The sequence below is a fragment of the Bactrocera dorsalis genome, chromosome 1 (genome assembly GCF_023373825.1).
Source record: "Bactrocera dorsalis isolate Fly_Bdor chromosome 1, ASM2337382v1, whole genome shotgun sequence".
NCBI lineage: Eukaryota > Metazoa > Arthropoda > Insecta > Diptera > Tephritidae > Bactrocera > Bactrocera dorsalis.
This window is the reverse complement of record NC_064303.1, coordinates 54,756,460-54,776,620: the sequence shown is the minus strand read 5'-3', so window position 1 is coordinate 54,776,620 and position 20,161 is coordinate 54,756,460. Positions and strand designations below refer to the sequence as shown.

At 34.3% G+C, this 20,161-nt stretch overlaps 1 protein-coding gene across 4 annotated transcripts in view; it reads left to right on the top strand.

The window, feature by feature from the left end:
- LOC109579258 (uncharacterized) overlaps positions 1-20,161 on the top strand; it is a 464,513-nt gene that overhangs the window by 84,176 nt on the left and 360,176 nt on the right. Inside the window, exon 2 of one of the 4 annotated variants that reach the window (XM_049462374.1) lies at positions 5,698-6,583. The exons of the other annotated variants lie outside the window; for them this stretch is intronic. Coding sequence (XP_049318331.1) covers positions 5,698-5,753 — 56 coding nt within the window. The 3' untranslated portion in view covers positions 5,754-6,583. Of the gene's footprint in view, positions 1-5,697; positions 6,584-20,161 lie in introns of those variants that run through there. 4 annotated transcript variants of the gene reach the window in all.

The following is a 20,161-nucleotide window of genomic DNA, read 5'->3' as shown; positions in this document are numbered from 1 at the left end:
ACCAAGATGGTTCATGGACCTTGCGGACACCACAATCCCACTTCGGTTTGTATGTCTGACAATAAATGCACGAAACAGTATCCATGTGCTTTTCTTTCGGAAACACAAACTAGAAATGATGGATATTCACTCTATCGGCGTTGCTTACCAGATAACAGTACATTCAGCGTTTAACTTAGAAGAGGGAATATCGAAGTCGACAACATATGGATCGTACTATATTCGCCACTATATTCTAATTCACATTCAAAGCTCATATCAATGTTTACTATTGCAATTTGGTGTAATCTATAAATAACGTTTGTAAGTACGTCACCAAAGGAAGCAACATGGCGGTACTGGTCTTGAACGATACGGTCGATACGTGAACTGCACTAAAGCGCTTTTTAGGATATTTACTTTTGCAATTCATGAACGTTTTCCGACTGTTGTGTGTCTCGCAGTTAATTTGGAAAATGGTCAAAGAGTGTATTTCAATCCAGAGAATACAGTACAGCCAGTGGAAACACCGCCAGCAACAAAATTAACATTTACGAGTTTTTGCTTAACTTTCGTCAGTGATCCATTTGCGAGGACATTCGGAAATACCTTAATATTATACATGGAATGCATCGTCGCAGAAATAATTACGCAAAAAGCAAGGCCAACCAGTAGATAGACATCCAGGTGTGTTCTCAACTAATGCATTAGGACAAATTTGCGCAATTCACCCGAAAAACGACGATTGTTTCTACCTTCGGTTGCTATTCATTAATGTAGGAGGCTCAACTTTATTTGCTTCATTGTGTACTGTGAATGGTAAGGTGTGTGCAACTTTTGGAGAAGCAAGCCAGCAATTACATTTGCTGGAAAATGATAATCACTGGAATGCAAATGACGTTCGCACACTTTTCGCGATAATCATTTCGGCATATCAGCCTTCAAACCCACGTCAATTATGGGATACCAACAAAAATGATATTGCCGAAGACATTTTACATCGTATTCGCTAAGAATTGAAAATGGGTCAATTCCGGTTAATACTTCCGGTGGTTTAATATCAATTCTATCTGCCGTTTATCAATTCACGAAAGATGAACTCATCACGAATGTTTGGACATTGGCCAAATTATCGCAACTACGATTTCTTAAGGGCACGCGCATAGTTGGCTGCCAAAAATAAAAAAAAAAAAATTTTGTTGACTTAGACTGAAAGATTCAAAGGTAAATTCCAGGAGATCTGCGCTCATACTAATCGATCGATCGTCTTGACAAAAAAGGCGAGGCCGTGAACTATCCAGTTCAATTTCTAAATTCTTTGGAGAGGCTTGGTCTGCCGCGACATCATTTGCGTCTCAAAGTTGGATCTTTTATTATTATGTTTCGCAATCTTCATGCGCCGAAACTGGGTAATAGAACCCGACTGAGTGTGACGCAGCTATCGAATACAAGGGGGCAGAATGATCGATTCTACGAATACCATTTTTGATCAAATGTATTCCGTTCTCAGTGAATATTGTATTCAAGATGACAATCTACAGGACACAAGGATAGCCGCATAGTGTGTGGCATAAATTTGAAAATACTATGTTTTCCGCACGGCCAGATATACGTGACGTGGTCACGAGTTGGAAAACCATCTTTTCTATACACCGGAACAGAAACCAAAAACCTTTCTTTATCAAGCTGCTTTACATTGAAAAAAAAAACAAAAACGAAATGTTAAATTTAACTTTCTTTTCATTTCAAAACACATAATTTCACGCAGAACAACGGCTGCGGGGTGAGCTAGTTGAAAATAAAAATCATAGAACAAATTGTAATTGAATGAGCAATAAAAAAAAACGGTGTTGATTCTATAAATTCGAGAAAGGATCATTTTTGTTTTTAATTTCATTTTTAATTTCCTACAAAACCATACCAAGGGTTTTTTTTATATTTGGTATTTTAAATTATCTGTAACCAAAAAATGAATGAAAAAAAGTATTTTTTAACGAAAATTCTTATTTTTGCAAGCGCTAACTGAAAAATGAAGATAAAGGGCTCAAATTTTGACACAATTTTTTTTTCGTGACTCACAACGAAATTTTGATATGGGACCGAAAAATTATATTGTATTTATTTGGCACAGTCTAATGTATACTATGCCATAAAAATTCTATTGTTTTTGAATGTAGATACATATATAACGACATAATGCGAATATGCATATGTGAAGGTTATTAATTTTTTGTGAACAAATGAAAAGAATGATCCAAGTCCAAGTTTATATGAGCACATTTAAGTTCGTTTTGTAATAATCGAAATAAATATAAATTGTTTGAAATAATAATTTATTTACAATTATTTTTTATTCAATTTTTCCCGATTTTGTAAAAAAAAATTTAAAATTTTAACATTTTTCGTGAAAAAATGGTTCATATGATACAAAATAATCACGCATATGTGATTTGTGTGTTTCTCCTCAAAGCATTTTTCTTTATTCATTCTCGCGTAAAATCAATCGTTTCACATATATTTCTGCCAGAGAACATGCTCTTTTTTGTTAAATAGCAGCGAAAATGATGAATTCCTTACTTCAAGATTTTCATCTCGTTTCGCCGTCCAATGAACATCATACAAAATTAAATTTGCACCTTCCCTATGGTTTTATGTTCTCTGTATCAGCTACCATTGGTTCGTGCTCTTCCGTGGTGATATCATCTTCAACATCTCGGACCTCTTCTCTTCTGTTTTTTAGGTGTCAGTGGCTTCAACAGATCGATTTTTTATGTCAACATTAACATACGGCCTGTTGTATTGGAGTGTCAATTCATAGATACTTTTTCCATGCAGCTCCATAAATTCTTAAAACGGTCTTCATGCCTTTCGATGTCATCTTCGTCGGCAGTATACATTTTTATTTTTGCCTCTTCAATAATAGATCGATTTTTTGCCGATCCTTTTACAACTGCCTGCTCTAGAAGGTTTGTTATTCTATTGACAGTTGGGCTATTTGCTCCTGCCCCTATGTCCATCTCTTTGAATACTGTACCGGGACTCGCTTAATAATTTGTGTAGCTTCACAGCCGATAAACATTTATTTGAATCACAGTTATTATGCAGCATTTAGTTTCGTACTACTACGGCTTTTGCCGTGTTTTGCATCAAATCTTTGCTATTGCCTGTATTTTATTTATACAGGTCTTTGGCTTAAGTTACTCATCTGGACAAAATATTTAATTTGTAAGTTCAAATGTTAAAACGCGAATAAGATTCTTTAAGTTCTTACAACTGGTAGGGAAAAAATAAAGTTCTTCCTGAGCTGAGAAATATTCCATTCTAATTTTGAGTATTTCAAGCGTTTATATACAATTTTGAGAATCTTATGTATCTAGTTAAATATATGTGTATGCCTGTGTTATATGTTGTTTGTAGCACATTGTTTTTGCCAGGGATAATGGGATGCCCAGTTTATTCCACTGTGAGAGCGCCTCAAAATAACCGTTTTTTATAACATTTTCCATTGTGTTGGAACGAAATAAGAATTTTTGGGCATTTAATTTAAAATGCCGAATTGCACTTTCCACACCACCCGGGAGGTATACAAAACGGCGCGTTACCGAAGTTAGTTTTGGGTGCTCGGTTCCCCTTTAAGCCTATATCACCCATTAATAAATTCATTTATATGAAGCAATAAAGCGATAAAAATTCATTAATATATAAAGAAAAATCAAAACGATAAGAATTCATTAATATATAGGAGGAATAGGAATTTTAAATAAAATTTTTAATTTTTTTTAAATAAAAAAGAAAGGAATTTTAAACCTTAAATGCATGAGGTCAGTACCCAGCGTTTATGTAAAATTACCCACTTAACACGAAATGGATACTTATTTTCCGATTAAACTCGCCGTTTTCCAGGAAAAGCTCAAAATGTGAGTTTTTCTATATGTACCATATATGGTACACTCAAATAAGGGTGAACATTTTTCGTACGTAAATTTTATTTCCGTTTATTGGAATGAAAGGAAATTCGTGTACACAAATAAGGTAAATCAATTTAGGTTGAAAAGGAATACAAATAAAATTAATAAAACTAAAAATATCTTATAAATATATATATTATTTTTTATCATTTTTATGATATGCTACAAAACAATTACTTTTATCATTTAAACAAAGATGTACGTTACATTTTTCACATGTGAAAATTGAACGGTTGTTTACGTTTCTGTCTCCAGCATAGCATTTTTCATTTTTGCATCTTCCACGACTTTGAACTACAGGAAAATGATCAATACCGTCGAAACGTAAGTTCTGTGTTGGTCCATGTTCTTGTTGGGGATGAGAAACTTGCGTGAGTGCTCCAGATCGGTTTGCGTTCGCTTTCTTGCTTGCTGCCGTATTTGTCAATACATGAGATACTTCCAGACGGAACGCTTTTTGAGTCATTGGGATATTGGAGTTTGCTCTTTTAAAAAGCAGCCACGCATTGACCATGCAATTATCCAGTAGGTGATAAAATATCCTTATATACCATTTTCTGCTTTTTAATGTAATTTTAAGGCGACCGAGGTGAGAATCCATGAGATCTACACCTCCCATATGCAAATTGTAGTCTTTAATGATTTGGGGGCAAGATATAGTTACTACTTTCTTTTCCTTTTTATCTCAAAAATGTGTAGTCGGAACTTCGTTGTCATCGGCTTGTGAATTGCGCACTGGTTTCGTTCCAACAATAGTTGAAACCAGATTAACCACCCGATTCTCTTTCCAGGTTAAAGACATTATTGGTACGCTATGTATTGTAGTTATGAACTCTGCTGAGACACCTCGATTCATCTTTGTATCCGGAAGCTTACAATTTTTTATTCGATTTCGATTGATGGTCCCAATGCTGTGAATACCTTGCGTCCGTAGATAAATCAATAAGGGTATGGATGTGTAATAATTATCCATGTATAGCATATAATTTTGGAAACGGGGAACTCCGCGAGTCATACGGACTACAATATTAGCGGAGACCTTCAAATCTGGTTCGCCAGGCAGTAAAGAATGTGCTTCTCCAGTATAAATTTCAAACTTGTACATAAAACCGGATACGTCACAAAGTGCAAATAATTTAAATCCCCATTTCTTGGGTTTGCTTGGGAGGTATTGCTTCATGAAATGACCAACTTTAGTAGAACACATCTGTTCGTCTATCAATAGACGAGATTCCATAGGAATTGTTTGAAAACGATCCTTCAGACAATTCAGTACAGGACTCAATTTGAATAAACGGTCAGGTTTTTCGGGGTTATATTCATCATTGTTATTTATGTGAATATATTCCTTTATCTTCTCAAACTTGTTCACTGTCATTTCGTACAGCATCAACTCTATTTTGCCTATTCCAATAATCTCGAACGCAAGGTAGTTTGTGATAGGACATATAATATGTAATACCAATAAATTTTCTAAAATCGAAAATATCAAACAAGAAATTTTGGTCGTTTTTTTTCCACTTTAGCGTAGTGAATGGTCTCATTTACTATTTTTTCCATTAGTTCGTCGGAAAAAAAATAATTAAAGCAACCATAAGCAGTGGCGAACTCATCTAATGGATCTGGCCTTAAAACTGAACTGCCAAGGAAAGATATTTGCTCTTCATTCAACTGTAAATTACCTTTTTTCCAGCGAATTTTTTCAAAATCTGATGACGCTAAATCAACAACAATATTTTTATATTTACAGCATTCTTTGCGTATAGCCTCTTCGGAACAAGAGCTTTCCAGTGGTACCGGTGTTGATAAAACTAACCTTCTTTTTTTCGGAGGGGATGGAAGTTCTTGGCGCACTATAGATAAATCTACAGAGACGTACTCGTCCGGAGCAGTTATACTAGAAGTTTGAAGCACTGACACATTCACATCATCCTCGTTCATCTCTTTTAAAAAAGAATCATTAATCGAATCTTCATCTAATAACTCATAGTCGATCTCGGCTTGATTTCTAACACGCTGCGGGTTTCGTGTTTCATCTATTAATTCATCCAATGCATCTGCAGATTCTTCATCATCAAAAGAGAGATTTTCATTTTTGGGTATATCTACCTTATCCTCAAAATCATCACATAGCATATTTGCTACTTCATCCGCGTTATACCTCTTTCCATCAATTATACATCCATCCATATCTGTACATATACATCTATATCAAACAGCAAGTACTGAAAAGGATACTTGGCTCGCATGCATGAAGTACCATATATGGTACATACGTAAAAAAGCAAAAAAGTTACAAAACTTGATCGTATTTTATCACATTTGATTTTATTTAGCTAAAATAAACTCTACTGTACTTACTTCTAATATGTATATATTTCACAAACAATGTAATAAATTATATTTTAATGACGAATGAAAATCACACTTCAAATTTTTCGCAATATTTACGTTCGACCAATTCGACAGCTCGCTGTCAACTGCGTATAAACCTTAGCAAGCTGCGACGACATTTAAATAACTGTTAGTTTTTATCGCTTTCACTAAGAGTAAGCAAAATTCAATTCAGATTAATTTTCATTGAATGACGGCGGATTTAAGGCGTGTACCATATATGGTACGCCATGCATTTAAGGGTTAAATTAAAATGTCACTGATTTTCCAACACACTTCTCGGTTTACTTCATTCACCGTGTAATTCTTTATTGGCGATATCTTATAGTACATATATAATGTAATTCATATGCTAAATGAAGCAACGATAACTTAAAACTTTAAACACTTTGTCTCTATAAACTCAAACGGCTGCCCTTTGGCGTGCCGTCTCGCCTAGGGATGGAAAAGTCGACTCTGACTTTAGTCGAAAATCGATCTTTTATTAGAAATAATTGACTTTTTAGGATCGATTCAAGCCTGTCTTGAATCGATTAAAATCGACTTTTACTCGATGACTTTGACAGTTAACGAATTAAGATAATCACTATAAGATTACTTTTAAAAGCACAATATAAAGTACCAATCGAAGTGTTTCCTTATAAATAGCCTCTTTCTCATTGGTCTATAACAATATAATGTTTATATTGGCGCCGGTAATTGATGTAATTAACTTTTTAATATACGGTACATAGTATTTGTTTAATCCAAACAAATACTCCTCTGCATTACTCCCACAAGTTACAAAAAGTAATAGAGGCGTAATGTAGAGGAGTATCAACAGCCAACTTCACGCAACAGGCGAAAAAGGAGAAACGAAGAAAACGAACGATGACAATGATGATTTATGGTCTTCGGATCGGAAACAAAATCCTAATCCGTTCACTGTGTGGGAAAGTATGAAATATGAATATCCGTATCTATGGAATGTAGCTAAAAAGTACTTGCCAATAGTTGCAACGTCTGTACCCTGTGAGCGATTATTTTCACATGCAGGACTTATCGCAAATCAGTTGAGGAGTCGCTTATCACCTCAGCACATTAATGAGCTAATATTTTTAAGATCAATCGGCGAAGAAATGTGGTTTTCGTAGTTATTTATTTTTAAATTTTTTGTTTTTTAATTAAAAAAAGCAATTTTATTATCCAATACCAAAATGTATGCAATGAAATCATAAAATACTTTTTATAATATGTTGAAAACTAAAAAAATATTTAATAAAATATTGATATATCTAACGAATTTCGTGTACGAGTTGCTTAATTTATAAAAAGTCAACTTAAGTCACAAAAGTCGACTATCGGGGTTGATTAATTGACTTCCAGAATCGAAAAACTAGAAGTCAATTCCAAAGTCAAAAATCGATTCCGCTCGCGCTCTTTCCATCCCTAATGCTACCGCGTTAGAATCAGGAGTGTCATAATACTTTCCTCACTATGATGGACGTTAGTCCTTACCGCCCACAGCTTCTTTGTAATCCACTATTTCGAATCCACTATGTGATGTTCGAATAATTAGTTGCCAATAACGTAGAAATCCGCCATCTTTTTTTGTTTTGATTTGAACAATGTTGCCACTGCTCAGTACGCATATATAGTTTTGTACACATCTAAGTTTTCAATTACAATTTTTCATAATATAAAATATCAAAACTGAAAACAAACTATTAAAAATAGTTTATACTTATATTTATAAATAATAGCATTCGACTCTGATTTTGAGTTATTTTAAGAAAATTTCAAACATATTGAAGACAACTTTTATAATTGCTACAATATATCGAGATTGGCAACCCTGCGTTGTGAGAGAGCAATCAGCAACCAAAAGAAGCAACCATGGAGAATCTGCTAAACAGACAGAAGGAGTTGGGCGATCTGGCTGCGTTGGAGTAGCGAAAAAATCTGAGCGGAAAAGTTAGGAAAGCTTCATGTCTGGAATACATTGGGCATATTCAGACTATTATGAAAGAGTTTACAGCAAATCATAACAAGATTATGGCTAAGAAAACTCAAGAAGTAGAAAATTACATTGGAAAAAACTACTACGAGCATGTAATTAAAATAATGGAAAATTCCATTTAAAATAAAAAAGTTCAAAATATTGCCGAAATTCAGCAGTAAGCAGCAAGTGGTTAATTGGATCTTTGCAAAAAGCTAATCAGCTCGAACAAACTGATGCTGTTTCTAACGTTGAAAAAAGATATCAACGGTGTGCAAAAAAGGTCAAAATTACATTTGATGTAATTCAGCAAAACGAACTGGATTCTCTCGAGCAAATGAGAGAATTCAAGACCAAGCTTCAAAAACAATTTGAATATGTAGAAGAAGCATATTTGGAGACTCAAAATATCTTACTAAAAGAAATAACGAATAACTCTCTTGAAGATCAAATAGAGGAATTTCAGGAAAAATATACAATTACCCTCGAATCACTTAGAGAAAAATTAAAGAGGAACAATACAACACAAAACTTGTGTTCTATTACAAAACTTCAGGAAATTAAAATTCCGATATATTATGGTGAAATGAAACAATGGTCGTCATTCCGCGATCTTCTTAAAAGTTTGGTGCATAATTCGGATGTAGATTAATTCAACATTTACTAGTAACAGATACAAATTACGAAGCTGCTTGGCAAATTCTTCAGGATAGATACGAGAATAGAAGACTACAATTTACAGCACAAGTAGACAGGCTACTGGATCAACCGTCAGCAAATGGAGAAAGTGCAGCAAGGAATGTATTTACGCTTTAAAAAGACTCAATTTAAATTTAGACGACGAACAAGCCATCATAGCTCGCATAGTGGTTCGAAAACTAGACAAAGAAAGCCTACGTTTATATGAGCAAAACGTAAAAAAGTAGAGAAATACAAAGCCTAGATGATGTTTTTTGTTTTCTGGAGCAGGAGAAGTAACTGAACTACAAGGTTTAGGAAATACCACACTGGGAGTGTCCAAATTTAAAATCAGCATTGAAATCAAGCCGAGATTCCTAAGCAACGAAGGATACAATGTCGAAGCCCTAGGGTTCCCGAAAGTAGCTAGTGCTCAACCAGACAAATCGTTTAAATGGGATGTAGAACAATGGAAAAACTATACTTTAGCTGATACCAATTTCAATAAATCAGATCGAATCGATTCCGTCACTGGAAGTGAAATATATGCTGACATACTAAAAGAAGGCATATTTAAAAAGGAGCGAATACTAGGTCAAGCTACGAAATTGGGCTGAACTCTCGACAAAAGTTTTACAACAACCGAGAAAAAACAACAAAATTTTAGCAGCGGTTACGACAACATTGGAGATGTTTTGGGAAATAGAAGACACCACAACTCCATCAGATGAAGCAGATGATGATGAATGCCTAAAAATTTTTGAAAAAAACTACAGGAAAAGATGAAAATAATCCATTTGTCGTCAAACTACCCTTTAAAAAAAAGAAAGAATTTGGCGACTCTCGCAAACAAGCTATGGCGAGGTTTCTTAATCTTGAAAAAAGATTCGCTACAAATGACGAGTTAAGAAAACAATACGTGCAATTTATGAGAGAATATTTAGAAATGGGTCACATGAAAAAGCAAGTGAAAATAGATGCGGAAATTACTACTTGCCACATCAAGCAGTGATTCGAGAAGGCAGTCTAACAACTAAACTACGAGTAGTTTTCGATGCGTCTGCAAAAACTACAAATAGTTTAAATGACATCCTCTTCATAAGACCGAGACTTCAAAAAGATATATTTGACATTATAATCAAATGGAGACTTTGGCAATATGTATTAAAAAGTTGTATTGAAAAGATGTTTCGACAAATTAATATAACACAGAGTGATCAAGATTATCAACGTATATTGTGGAGAGAAACAAAAGGAGAGCCGATAGAAGAATACAAACTACAAACAGTTACGTATGGGACAGCATCAGCTCCTTTCCTGGCAAACGAGAACTTTACAAGAAATTGCCAATTTCTGCGAGCCCCACAACTATTTGCTTTCAAACATCATTAAAAACGACTTCTACATGGACGAGTTAATAACAGGAGCAGATTCAATAAATGAATGTAAGGCCATTCAGTATGAAATATCGAAGCAACTACAAAATATGGATTTCACTTAAGGAAGTGGATATCAAACAACAGTGAGATCATAGCAACAATTCCAATAAATGGCGCAAATGAAGTAATAAAAATAGAAGAGGACGAAACAATAAAAACATTGGGTATTCAATACCAAAGACATGTTTGGATTTAATACGAATCTTTCAACGCAAAAGCTAGTTACAAAAATACAAGCTTTGTCTGATTTAGCGCAAATTTTCGACCCAATGGAATGACTTTCACCAATAACAGTAATAGCAAAGTTGTTTATACAGAAAATTTGGTTGGTGAAACTTAACTGGGACGAATTAATTGACGAGAATTTAACAAAAGAAAAGACAGATTTATCACAACAAGAGTAAATTTACTAACTCCCACTGCGATATGACAACACGTTGGAACAAAAGACAATCCAGCTGATGTAACATCCAGAGGCGTACTTGCAAATAAGCTGATAGATCACGAAGAGGAACATCATGGCCAACCCAAAATATTATTCAAATTGATGCAACGTACAAACATCAAAGGAATTACATTTCCTGGATAAGGTAAAGGGTGATTTTTTAAGAGCTTGATAACTTTTTTTAAAAAAAAAACGCATAAAATTTGCAAAATCTCATCGGTTCTTTATTTGAAACGTTAGATTGGTTCATGACATTTACTTTTTGAAGATAATTTCATTTAAATGTTGACCGCGGCTGCGTCTTAGGTGGTCCATTCGGAAAGTCCAATTTTGGGCAACTTTTTCGAGCATTTCGGCCGGAATAGCCCGAATTTCTTCGGAAATGTTGTCTTCCAAAGCTGGAATAGTTGCTGGCTTATTTCTGTAGACTTTAGACTTGACGTAGCCCCACAAAAAATAGTCTAAAGGCGTTAAATCGCATGATCTTGGTGGCCAACTTACGGGTCCATTTCTTGAGATGAATTGTTGTCCGAAGTTTTCCCTCAAAATGGCCATAGAATCGCGAGCTGTGTGGCATGTAGCGCCATCTTGTTGAAACCACATGTCAACCAAGTTCAGTTCTTCCATTTTTGGCAACAAAAAGTTTGTTAGCATCGAACGATAGCGATCGCCATTCACCGTAACGTTGCGTCCAACAGCATCTTTGAAAAAATACGGTCCAATGATTCCACCAGCGTACAAACCACACCAAACAGTGCATTTTTCGGGATGCATGGGCAGTTCTTGAACGGCTTCTGGTTGCTCTTCACCCCAAATGCGGCAATTTTGCTTATTTACGTAGCCATTCAACCAGAAATGAGCCTCATCGCTGAACAAAATTTGTCGATAAACACATTTCGAACCGAACACTGATTTTGGTAATAAAATTCAATGATTTGCAAGCGTTGCTCGTTAGTAAGTCTATTCATGATGAAATGTCAAAGCATACTGAGCATCTTTCTCTTTGACACCATGTCTGAAATCCCACGTGATCTGTCAAATACTAATGCATGAAAATCCTAACCTCAAAAAAATCACCCGTTAATACTAAAATATTCTAGTTTAAGCAAACTAATAGGAGTAGTAGCTTATATCTTGCGATTTATAAAAAGAATAAGAGGACAAAAATGTTCCGAATACTTAGTTAAGTCAGAAATGAAAGAAGCTGAAGAGATGTTAATAAGATAATAATTGAAAATGTACATGGAGGAAACAAGTTAATGGAAGTTATGGTTAGAAGGAATTACTGGATTAAAGTGTTTGAAATTATAATCAAACTGTTTGATTTGTAAGATCAAACTTTTTAAACTCAACAAAAAATCTTTAAATTCTTACCGCTGGTGGGGGAAAAATAAAGACCTTAGTCGAGCTGAGAATATTTCATTCTAATTTTATTATTAAATTTGTAAACCTTATATACTATTTTAGAAGTCTAATTAAATATATATATTTACAGCACACTACATGGGGTTGTTTTCAAGTGCACATGTGCATTTGTAATCAATTGCCCAAACCTAAGTAAATATGTTTAGTATGTATTTCTTGAGTGCATGCGTATCACTTATTAATGCATACGTGCCTCATATATGTTTGTATGTTGCATATCAATGCATATATTTTTATGTTTTTATTTACGTATGTTCAATATATTTGAACATAGTTATCTATTAGTAGTGGACTGTATAATAGCTAGATTATTTCTTATCTTATTTAACATTGAAATATACATATAAAAGATTTAAATATAATATTGTTGTCCGTGTTTTGTCAGCAACGAACATGTTCAATTTTGAACAAAAGAGTTCCATAAAAAAGACAATTCGAACTTGTAGTCGATGTATACGTTACCGCAAAGAAGTAGCAAAACAAATTATGGGAAATCTTCCAGAATTTCGAGTATTTATGTCAATTTAACAGGTTGGTATAGACTATGCCGGACCGATTCATATGATTCATAAGCGTTCTTAACTGCTTTGAAAAGATTTTTTGCTAGAAGAGGTAAAAGTCAGCATATACATATACTCGGACAATGGAACAAATTTTGTCGAAGCTTGTAGAAGATTAGACCTAAATTTCAAAATGGAAATCAAAAAAAATTCAACCGTAGCTCCAATATTAGAATCAGATAAAATTCAATGGCATTTTGGGCCGCCGGCAGTTCCTCACTTCGGAGGCAGGAGTCAAGTCGGTTAAATATCATTTCAAAAGAGTGATAAGCAAAAGTAAATGGACATTTCAAGAAATGATTACTTTGCTATCACAGATTGAAGCAGTGCTAAATTCACGACCTCTATGTGCAATAGATAGTGAAAGCGATATAGACGTTTTAACACCTGCTCATTTTTTAAAAGGATGTCCAATAATAGATTGTCCTGAGGCATTTAATGATGCACAAATGGGTTCATTAGAAAGGTAGAAATTAATTCCAAAAATTAAAAGAGTTTTTTGGAAACGACGCACATTGGGGTAAAATGTGCCGATTTTGGAGATTAATTCAAAAATCAAAATTCAAGGTACAAGTAAATTTTTGGTATCAAACAAAAGTAGATAAAATTCTACATCACTAACTGAACAAATATTTGGCAAAAAATTTACAGTTTTCTTGTAATATTCTCTGAAAATTGCAAGTTCATTTCTTTTTGTATGCGCACAGTGATATACGTGATTTTTTTAATTTTTCGAAGTTTTTTATTTTCTTTAACTGGACAAATCTTGAGAAAATTGTAATAGAGCCTTCTTGTTCAGGTAATTTAGTAAATACAAAAAGATTTCATTTACGTTTTTACGTGTCTCTAAGTATTTTAATTTTTTTTTTGGCGAAAGCCTTAAAATATTGGGATTTCGACCTTATATGCAGACATATAGTTGTGAGTTAAGCGGGGTAAAGCAAATCGTGTTTCATTCTTGTAATCTATGGCTGCTGTAGTTTCTTTTTGTAAAAAAAAAAGTTGCGCCAATACTGCGCACTTCCTCAGTATATGCATTTCTTTATGCGAACTGTCTGGTCAAATATACACGAATTTCTCAAGGCAGAAGAAGAACAAATACAGCAATTGCAAAAAAAGGTTTGTTATTGTTTTTGTTGTTCAGTGGATGCCTGTTTGCTTTGTTCACACCCTACGTTACGATAAGTGGCAGTTTAAATGCATAAGAACATATTCCGGAATAGTCTAAAATTCGCGTTTTACTTACATATGTATAATAATAAACATAATCACATAAATTTTTGAAATAAAATTTTGACAACGAAGCAAAAAGAAAGTAAATTTTTAAGAGATAGTGTGCCTTTGCCTTTATTAGCTTATGCTGCACAAATGAGTTTTAGAGCTTCAGGGCAAGTGGAAGCGTCAAAGATAGTGAAAGAGGTTGCAAGTTCACCATCGAGAGCGGAAAAATTTCATAAAAGTATTGCCAAATCATCACTATCACAGCAAATGCGAAGACGCTTTATTTGTTTTGGTGGAAGCAAAGTTATCTCGACAACAGTACAATGTTATAAGGCATTCTGCTCCAGATAGGTTTCCTTGCTATTCATATGTACAATCAGCAAAAACGGATTGTTATCCTAAACATGAGAGCATGCATTTTTGAGAGATTTCAGCACAAGTAAGCTTGCAAACCCTTTTAGACCATACCACTGAGCGTATAAATTTAGCCCAAAATAACGTAATTAAAACATTGAACGATGAGGAAATGGCGAATTTATGCTTGTACACTAAGTGGGGATTCGATAGAAGCTCTGGACACAGCTCATATAAGCAAGCGTACCATAATCCGGGTGCAAATGATTCATCAGTTTTCATCACCTGTATTGTTCCAATCAGGTTGATTTGTGGAAGCAAAATTATGTGGCAAAATCTATGCAGGCCTTTAAAAATTGAGTTTGTAAAAGAGTCCACAGCTGTTTCTAGAACTGAAAACGAAAGAGTTGGTATAGAAATACGAAATCTTGTTAATTCGGTTATACCTTATGGAAATAAGTATTTGGAAGTTAAACACAATTTAATTTTATCTATGGTTGATGGAAAAGTATGCAACGCATTAACAGAAACAACATCTACACAAAAATGTTATTTATGTGGAGCTAGCTCGAAAGATTTTAATAAAATTGATGAAATGGTGAAGAAAGTTGTAAAAACAGAAAATTTACAATTTGGGCTTTCAATACTTCATGGGTGGATTAGGTTCTTTGAATGTCTTCTCCACTTATCAACTAACGAAACTATTAGTTTCGGAAAATAAAGAAAGGATTCAAAAAGGATTTAAAGATAAAATTGGTCTGATTGTAGACCAACCGAAACCTGGCTTTGGGAATTCTAACGACGGCAATACAGCTAGGCGTTTTTTCAAAATACCGAGGTGTCAGCAGCAATTACTAAAGTTGACATAAGTTTGATTAAAAAGATGCATACAATACTCGTAGTTGTTTCTAGTGGGCACGATATTTCGTTGAATGTTATCCTTGGTATAACATGCCTCCAACACTTCACAAATATTTTATCCATGGACTAGAGATAATATCGCACGCTATGTTGCCAATCGGGCAATTATCAGAAGAAGCTCAGGAAGCTCGAAACAAAGATTTTAAGAATTTTAGAGAAAATTTTTCTCGCAAATGCAGCAGAAAAAAAGCAAATGAAGACATATTTAACAGATTTTTAATCAGTTCTGACCCCGTTATATCAACCACAAGAAAATTACCAAAAAAAAAGTGCAGGTTTTACCCGAAGAAGCATTAGAGTTGATCGTGATAGAGAGTGGCAATAATAATGAAGTTGATAATGACGATGATGATGAAGGCGATGATAAAAATTCAAGCGAAGACGACAATGATCATGAATATGATTATAGTGATGAAGAAACAGTTTATATATTTTAAATAAAATTTGAAGCTTAAAAAAATTAAAAATTTAGAAAACCGATGTTCAGCATATTTTTGTTTTTTAAGATATAAAAAAAAAACAATAAAAAAACTCGAATTGCATTATTTTCTTACTTCTTTATGATTAATTAACTAAAAAAAATAACTTTTTCATAACTAGAAGACTTGTGGGAATTAATCTCCATTTTGAGCACCATTTACCCCACTGTGCGACGGGAATGTGAATATGTTGTAATATTGCAACAACGAATAAAATGGAAAACCAAACAGGCCAATCTAACAGAAGGACAAATAGTAATTATTAAGAATGAAGAAACTCATCCAGCCAAGTGGCTATTAGGTAAAATTATTTAAATAAAATGTGGCCCGTTCACAACTTGTGCCCACTGGAGGCAACAAACAGCAGTAGAACAGACGAGCGAAATCATGATACAAGTTTATTTACTTCAAGAATAATTGCCAACTCAGTTCAGTCGAGTAGAACAAGCAGATTGATGATGTGGTTTTTAACGTTGCTCATGCTAGCAACACAAGCTAAATCGTTATACTTACATACATTAATGATACCGCTAAGCCAGGAGCTTCAGTGACTACGCTAAAAAATACACACAGCAGTATATTTGGATCCGATTAGTAAAATGGACATAATAAATTTAAAATGGAACTTAATAGTATATTACGAATTAGGCCTGTATAATGGTTACTGAAACTTTAAAAGACAAATATAATAAATCTTAGGGCAAATAATGAATTGTTTATGAAAGAACAAAATAGAAAAAGGCAAGCACCATTCAAATTCTTTGGTTCAAATTACCATATATTATTTGGAATTATGGATGCTGATGACCGAAAAAAATATGGAATCAAATATTAGAGATATTTTCGACAACCAAACAAATCAAGCAAAATTATTTAAAAAGCAGACATCAATGTATGAAGAAATTACATTTATTATAAACAAACTACCACACAAATTAATAATACCTGGAAAGCAATCGGGTAATGAATTAAAAGAAATTTATAAATCGATAAATGCTAAAGGTTTAATTGTTGGTTCACGGCTATTCCTAAACATAGAAATCCCCTTAATATCGGATGCAACACCAAACGTAAACAAATTTATTCCATTTCCAATAAAATACAAAGGTAATATGATTATTCCAGAAGTAAAAGCAGAATATGTAATACACAAGTTTGATTTGAATCAATATTCACTTATAAATCAAGCAGATCTAGATAAATGTTCTACTAACTCGGAGAATCATTACCAATGTCCTACAAATTGGGCTTGGAAATCTGCGACTGATAATTCATGTGAAGTAGCAGCCTTAGAACAGTTAGAAAATTAAGCATGTGAATTCAAACCTTCTACACATGAAAATGTTTGGATAAAATTGTCTTTTCAAAATCGTTGGCTTTACAAATTATTTCGCAAACCAATGATTGAACTAAAATGTGGTAACAATCAACAAATGCATATGGTAATCTATAGTCAAGGTATAATGACAATAAGAAAAGAATGTACAGCGCGACATAAAGGAGTAACTGTAACAGCAACTCATCACCTATAATCAGAAATTAATAAAGAATTGCTATCGTCTTCTTGGGTTAAAGATATTGAAGATATCCCAGGACAAAAAATAAAGCCCTTTGATTCAACATCAATAAACAATACCCAAGCTATTGTACATCTGAAACAGGAAATAGAGCATCTTCAAAAAGAAAATATTAAATTAAAAGGTATAAAATTTCATCACATAAGTGGTCATGTTTCGCTAACTTAAGTTTTAACTCAGTTAACCCCAGCGTGACCATATGGTCACGCAAGAAATAGTAGTTGAATTAAAAAAAAAATCAGAGCTCACCCAAATAATTTCCTTTGAACTTGCTTTTTCCATGTAAATACACATGCGCGAAGCGAACTGCGTTTAAAATTTTTCATAAAGTGTCTTTGTTTCGAAGTGAGCAGGTGTGAAAAAGTTGAAAGAAAAAAAGATGGCAAAAAATGCGAAAATTGATAGAAACAAAAGGTAAGCACCGTAATATTTTTTGAAGTGTGTTGTTTTTAAAAGAAGTTTCAATTTGAATAATAATAAAGTGAAAATATATGACAACTATATTTTGTAAAAAAATAAAATGTTCTTGTTGACCATTAACGGTATTTTTTCCTGGTGTGACCATATGGTCACACTGGGCTAGATTAAAAGCTCATTTTATGTAATTTTCGTTCAAACGAATTGAAAAGTTTATAACTCGTGGTGAATTCTTTCTAAATTTTCAGACGTTTAAACACGCAAGAGGTTAGTTACTATCTAAATGACTTTTGTGATAGCGATGAAGAAGATTCGCCCGCTGCTCTATATGTATATCTTACCCCCGGACAACGAAAATGGTGCAATCAGTGGAGAAGATGATGGTGATGAAGACGACGTAGGTAAGCCAGAGGATATATGTTTTGGTCAATTGAAGGCACCTTGTGAGTTAGTGATGAGCAGTGGTAGAAGGGTTTTAACGATTGATAATGATGATGACTTGGAAGTTGCTGATTCTGTGTTGATCGACATATTAGAAACCTCCTTATCACAACCTGAAACGTATGTCAGCGGCTCACGAAAAGTGAAACCTACACCGTCTTTAGTGCCACCGCCACTGTTACGTAAGGAATCACATTTTACGTGGGTAGAAGATAACTCGGACGGATTGATCCCCATTTTCCCTTCACGAAATTTTGAAGACTGTAAGGTGAAGCCTCATGAGCAACATGAAAAGTTTTTTGGCGATGAACTCATAGAGCACATTATAAACGAACCGCGAAGATGTGCAATTTTTCTTGGTAAACCAAATCCTCAAATTTCCAGTGCGGAGCTTAAAGTTTTCATAGCCATCTTGTTGGTCAGTGGATACAATGGTCGAAGTACGTTCAAGTCATTATGGAGCGTTGGTAATGACATGCGCAATGAGATGGTATACTTAGCTATGCGTAGAAATCGATTCGAGGAAATTTTGAGATTCTTACACTTTGAGGATAGTTGTAAAAAAATAACTGACGGAGATAAGATGTGGAAACTGCGGTCCTTAACCGACCACTTAAAATCAAATATGCTGAAGCATTTCCATCCGGAACAACAGCTTTCATTTGACGAGAGCATGATATCATATTTTGGACGTCATGGATGCAAGCAGTTCATCAAAGGAAAACCATTACGGTTCGGTTATAAAGTTTGGTCCTTGTGTACGATATCGGGATATTTAGTTAATTTTGAAATTTATCAAGGAAATAATCCTGGTGCCAATAGTACCTACGAGCAAACATTTGGAAAATGCGCAGCTCCACTGCTGAATATGATAGACGATTTGACAATCTTTTCACCAGTGTTCCTCTGTTAGTTTACTTGAAACCTCGAGGATATACCGCAACAGGTACGATCTGGGAAAATCGGATGCCAAAAAGTTGCCCGATTGAACATAAAAAAATATTGAAAAATAAGGAGCGTGGTCATATTGAGTCTACAAAATTGAAAGAAGCTAATATTTTTCTCATAAAATGGAATGATAACGCAGTTGTTAGCATCGCTTCGACTACATATGGCGCAAAACCGGTAACAAATGCAGTTCGATACTCACAGAAGCAAATAAAAATTATTGATGTTCCACGGCCATTAGTTATCAGGGAGTACAATAAATATATGAGCGGCGTAGGTCGAATGGATCAGAATGTGGGCTTGTATCGAATAGGTATAAGAGGAAAGAAATGGTGGAATAGGGTCTTTACGTGGCTAGTTGACGTTTCGGTACAAAATAGCTGGCTGCTACACAGATCAGTCTACCCAGAAATACCTCAGCTCGAGTTTAGGCGACAAATAGCCATTTACTATTGTAAACACTTTGGTGACCGCCCCAAATCAAAGGGTCCTCGAAAAAGGTCTTTGGAAGGAACAGCAGATGAGACATTAAGACATGATGGGCTCAATCATTTCGTTCGTCTATGCGAAAAAAGAAGACGTTGTGCTGCCGATTTGTGCGTTTCTGTTGGTAGAACCGAGTGCTCGAAATGTAACGTTGGGATTCGCGTAAAATGTTTTGAGAAAATTATTTTCTTTTAATTCACACTTGTTTAGTTGAAATATGTAGGATAAACCTTTGCTTTACTTCAAATAAAAACATGAGAAAAATTACCCCATTCATGCCCAGTGTGACCATATGGTCACACCTCAAAAGTCGGTTTAGGAATGATGCCTTATAATAAGGATGGTACGTAAGTGATCATTGGACCTATAAAAGTCATCCCTTTAAATATTTCAGAAATCCCAGACAATAAAAGTACCAGGAGGATTCGAGTTAATAATAGCGTTAATTATT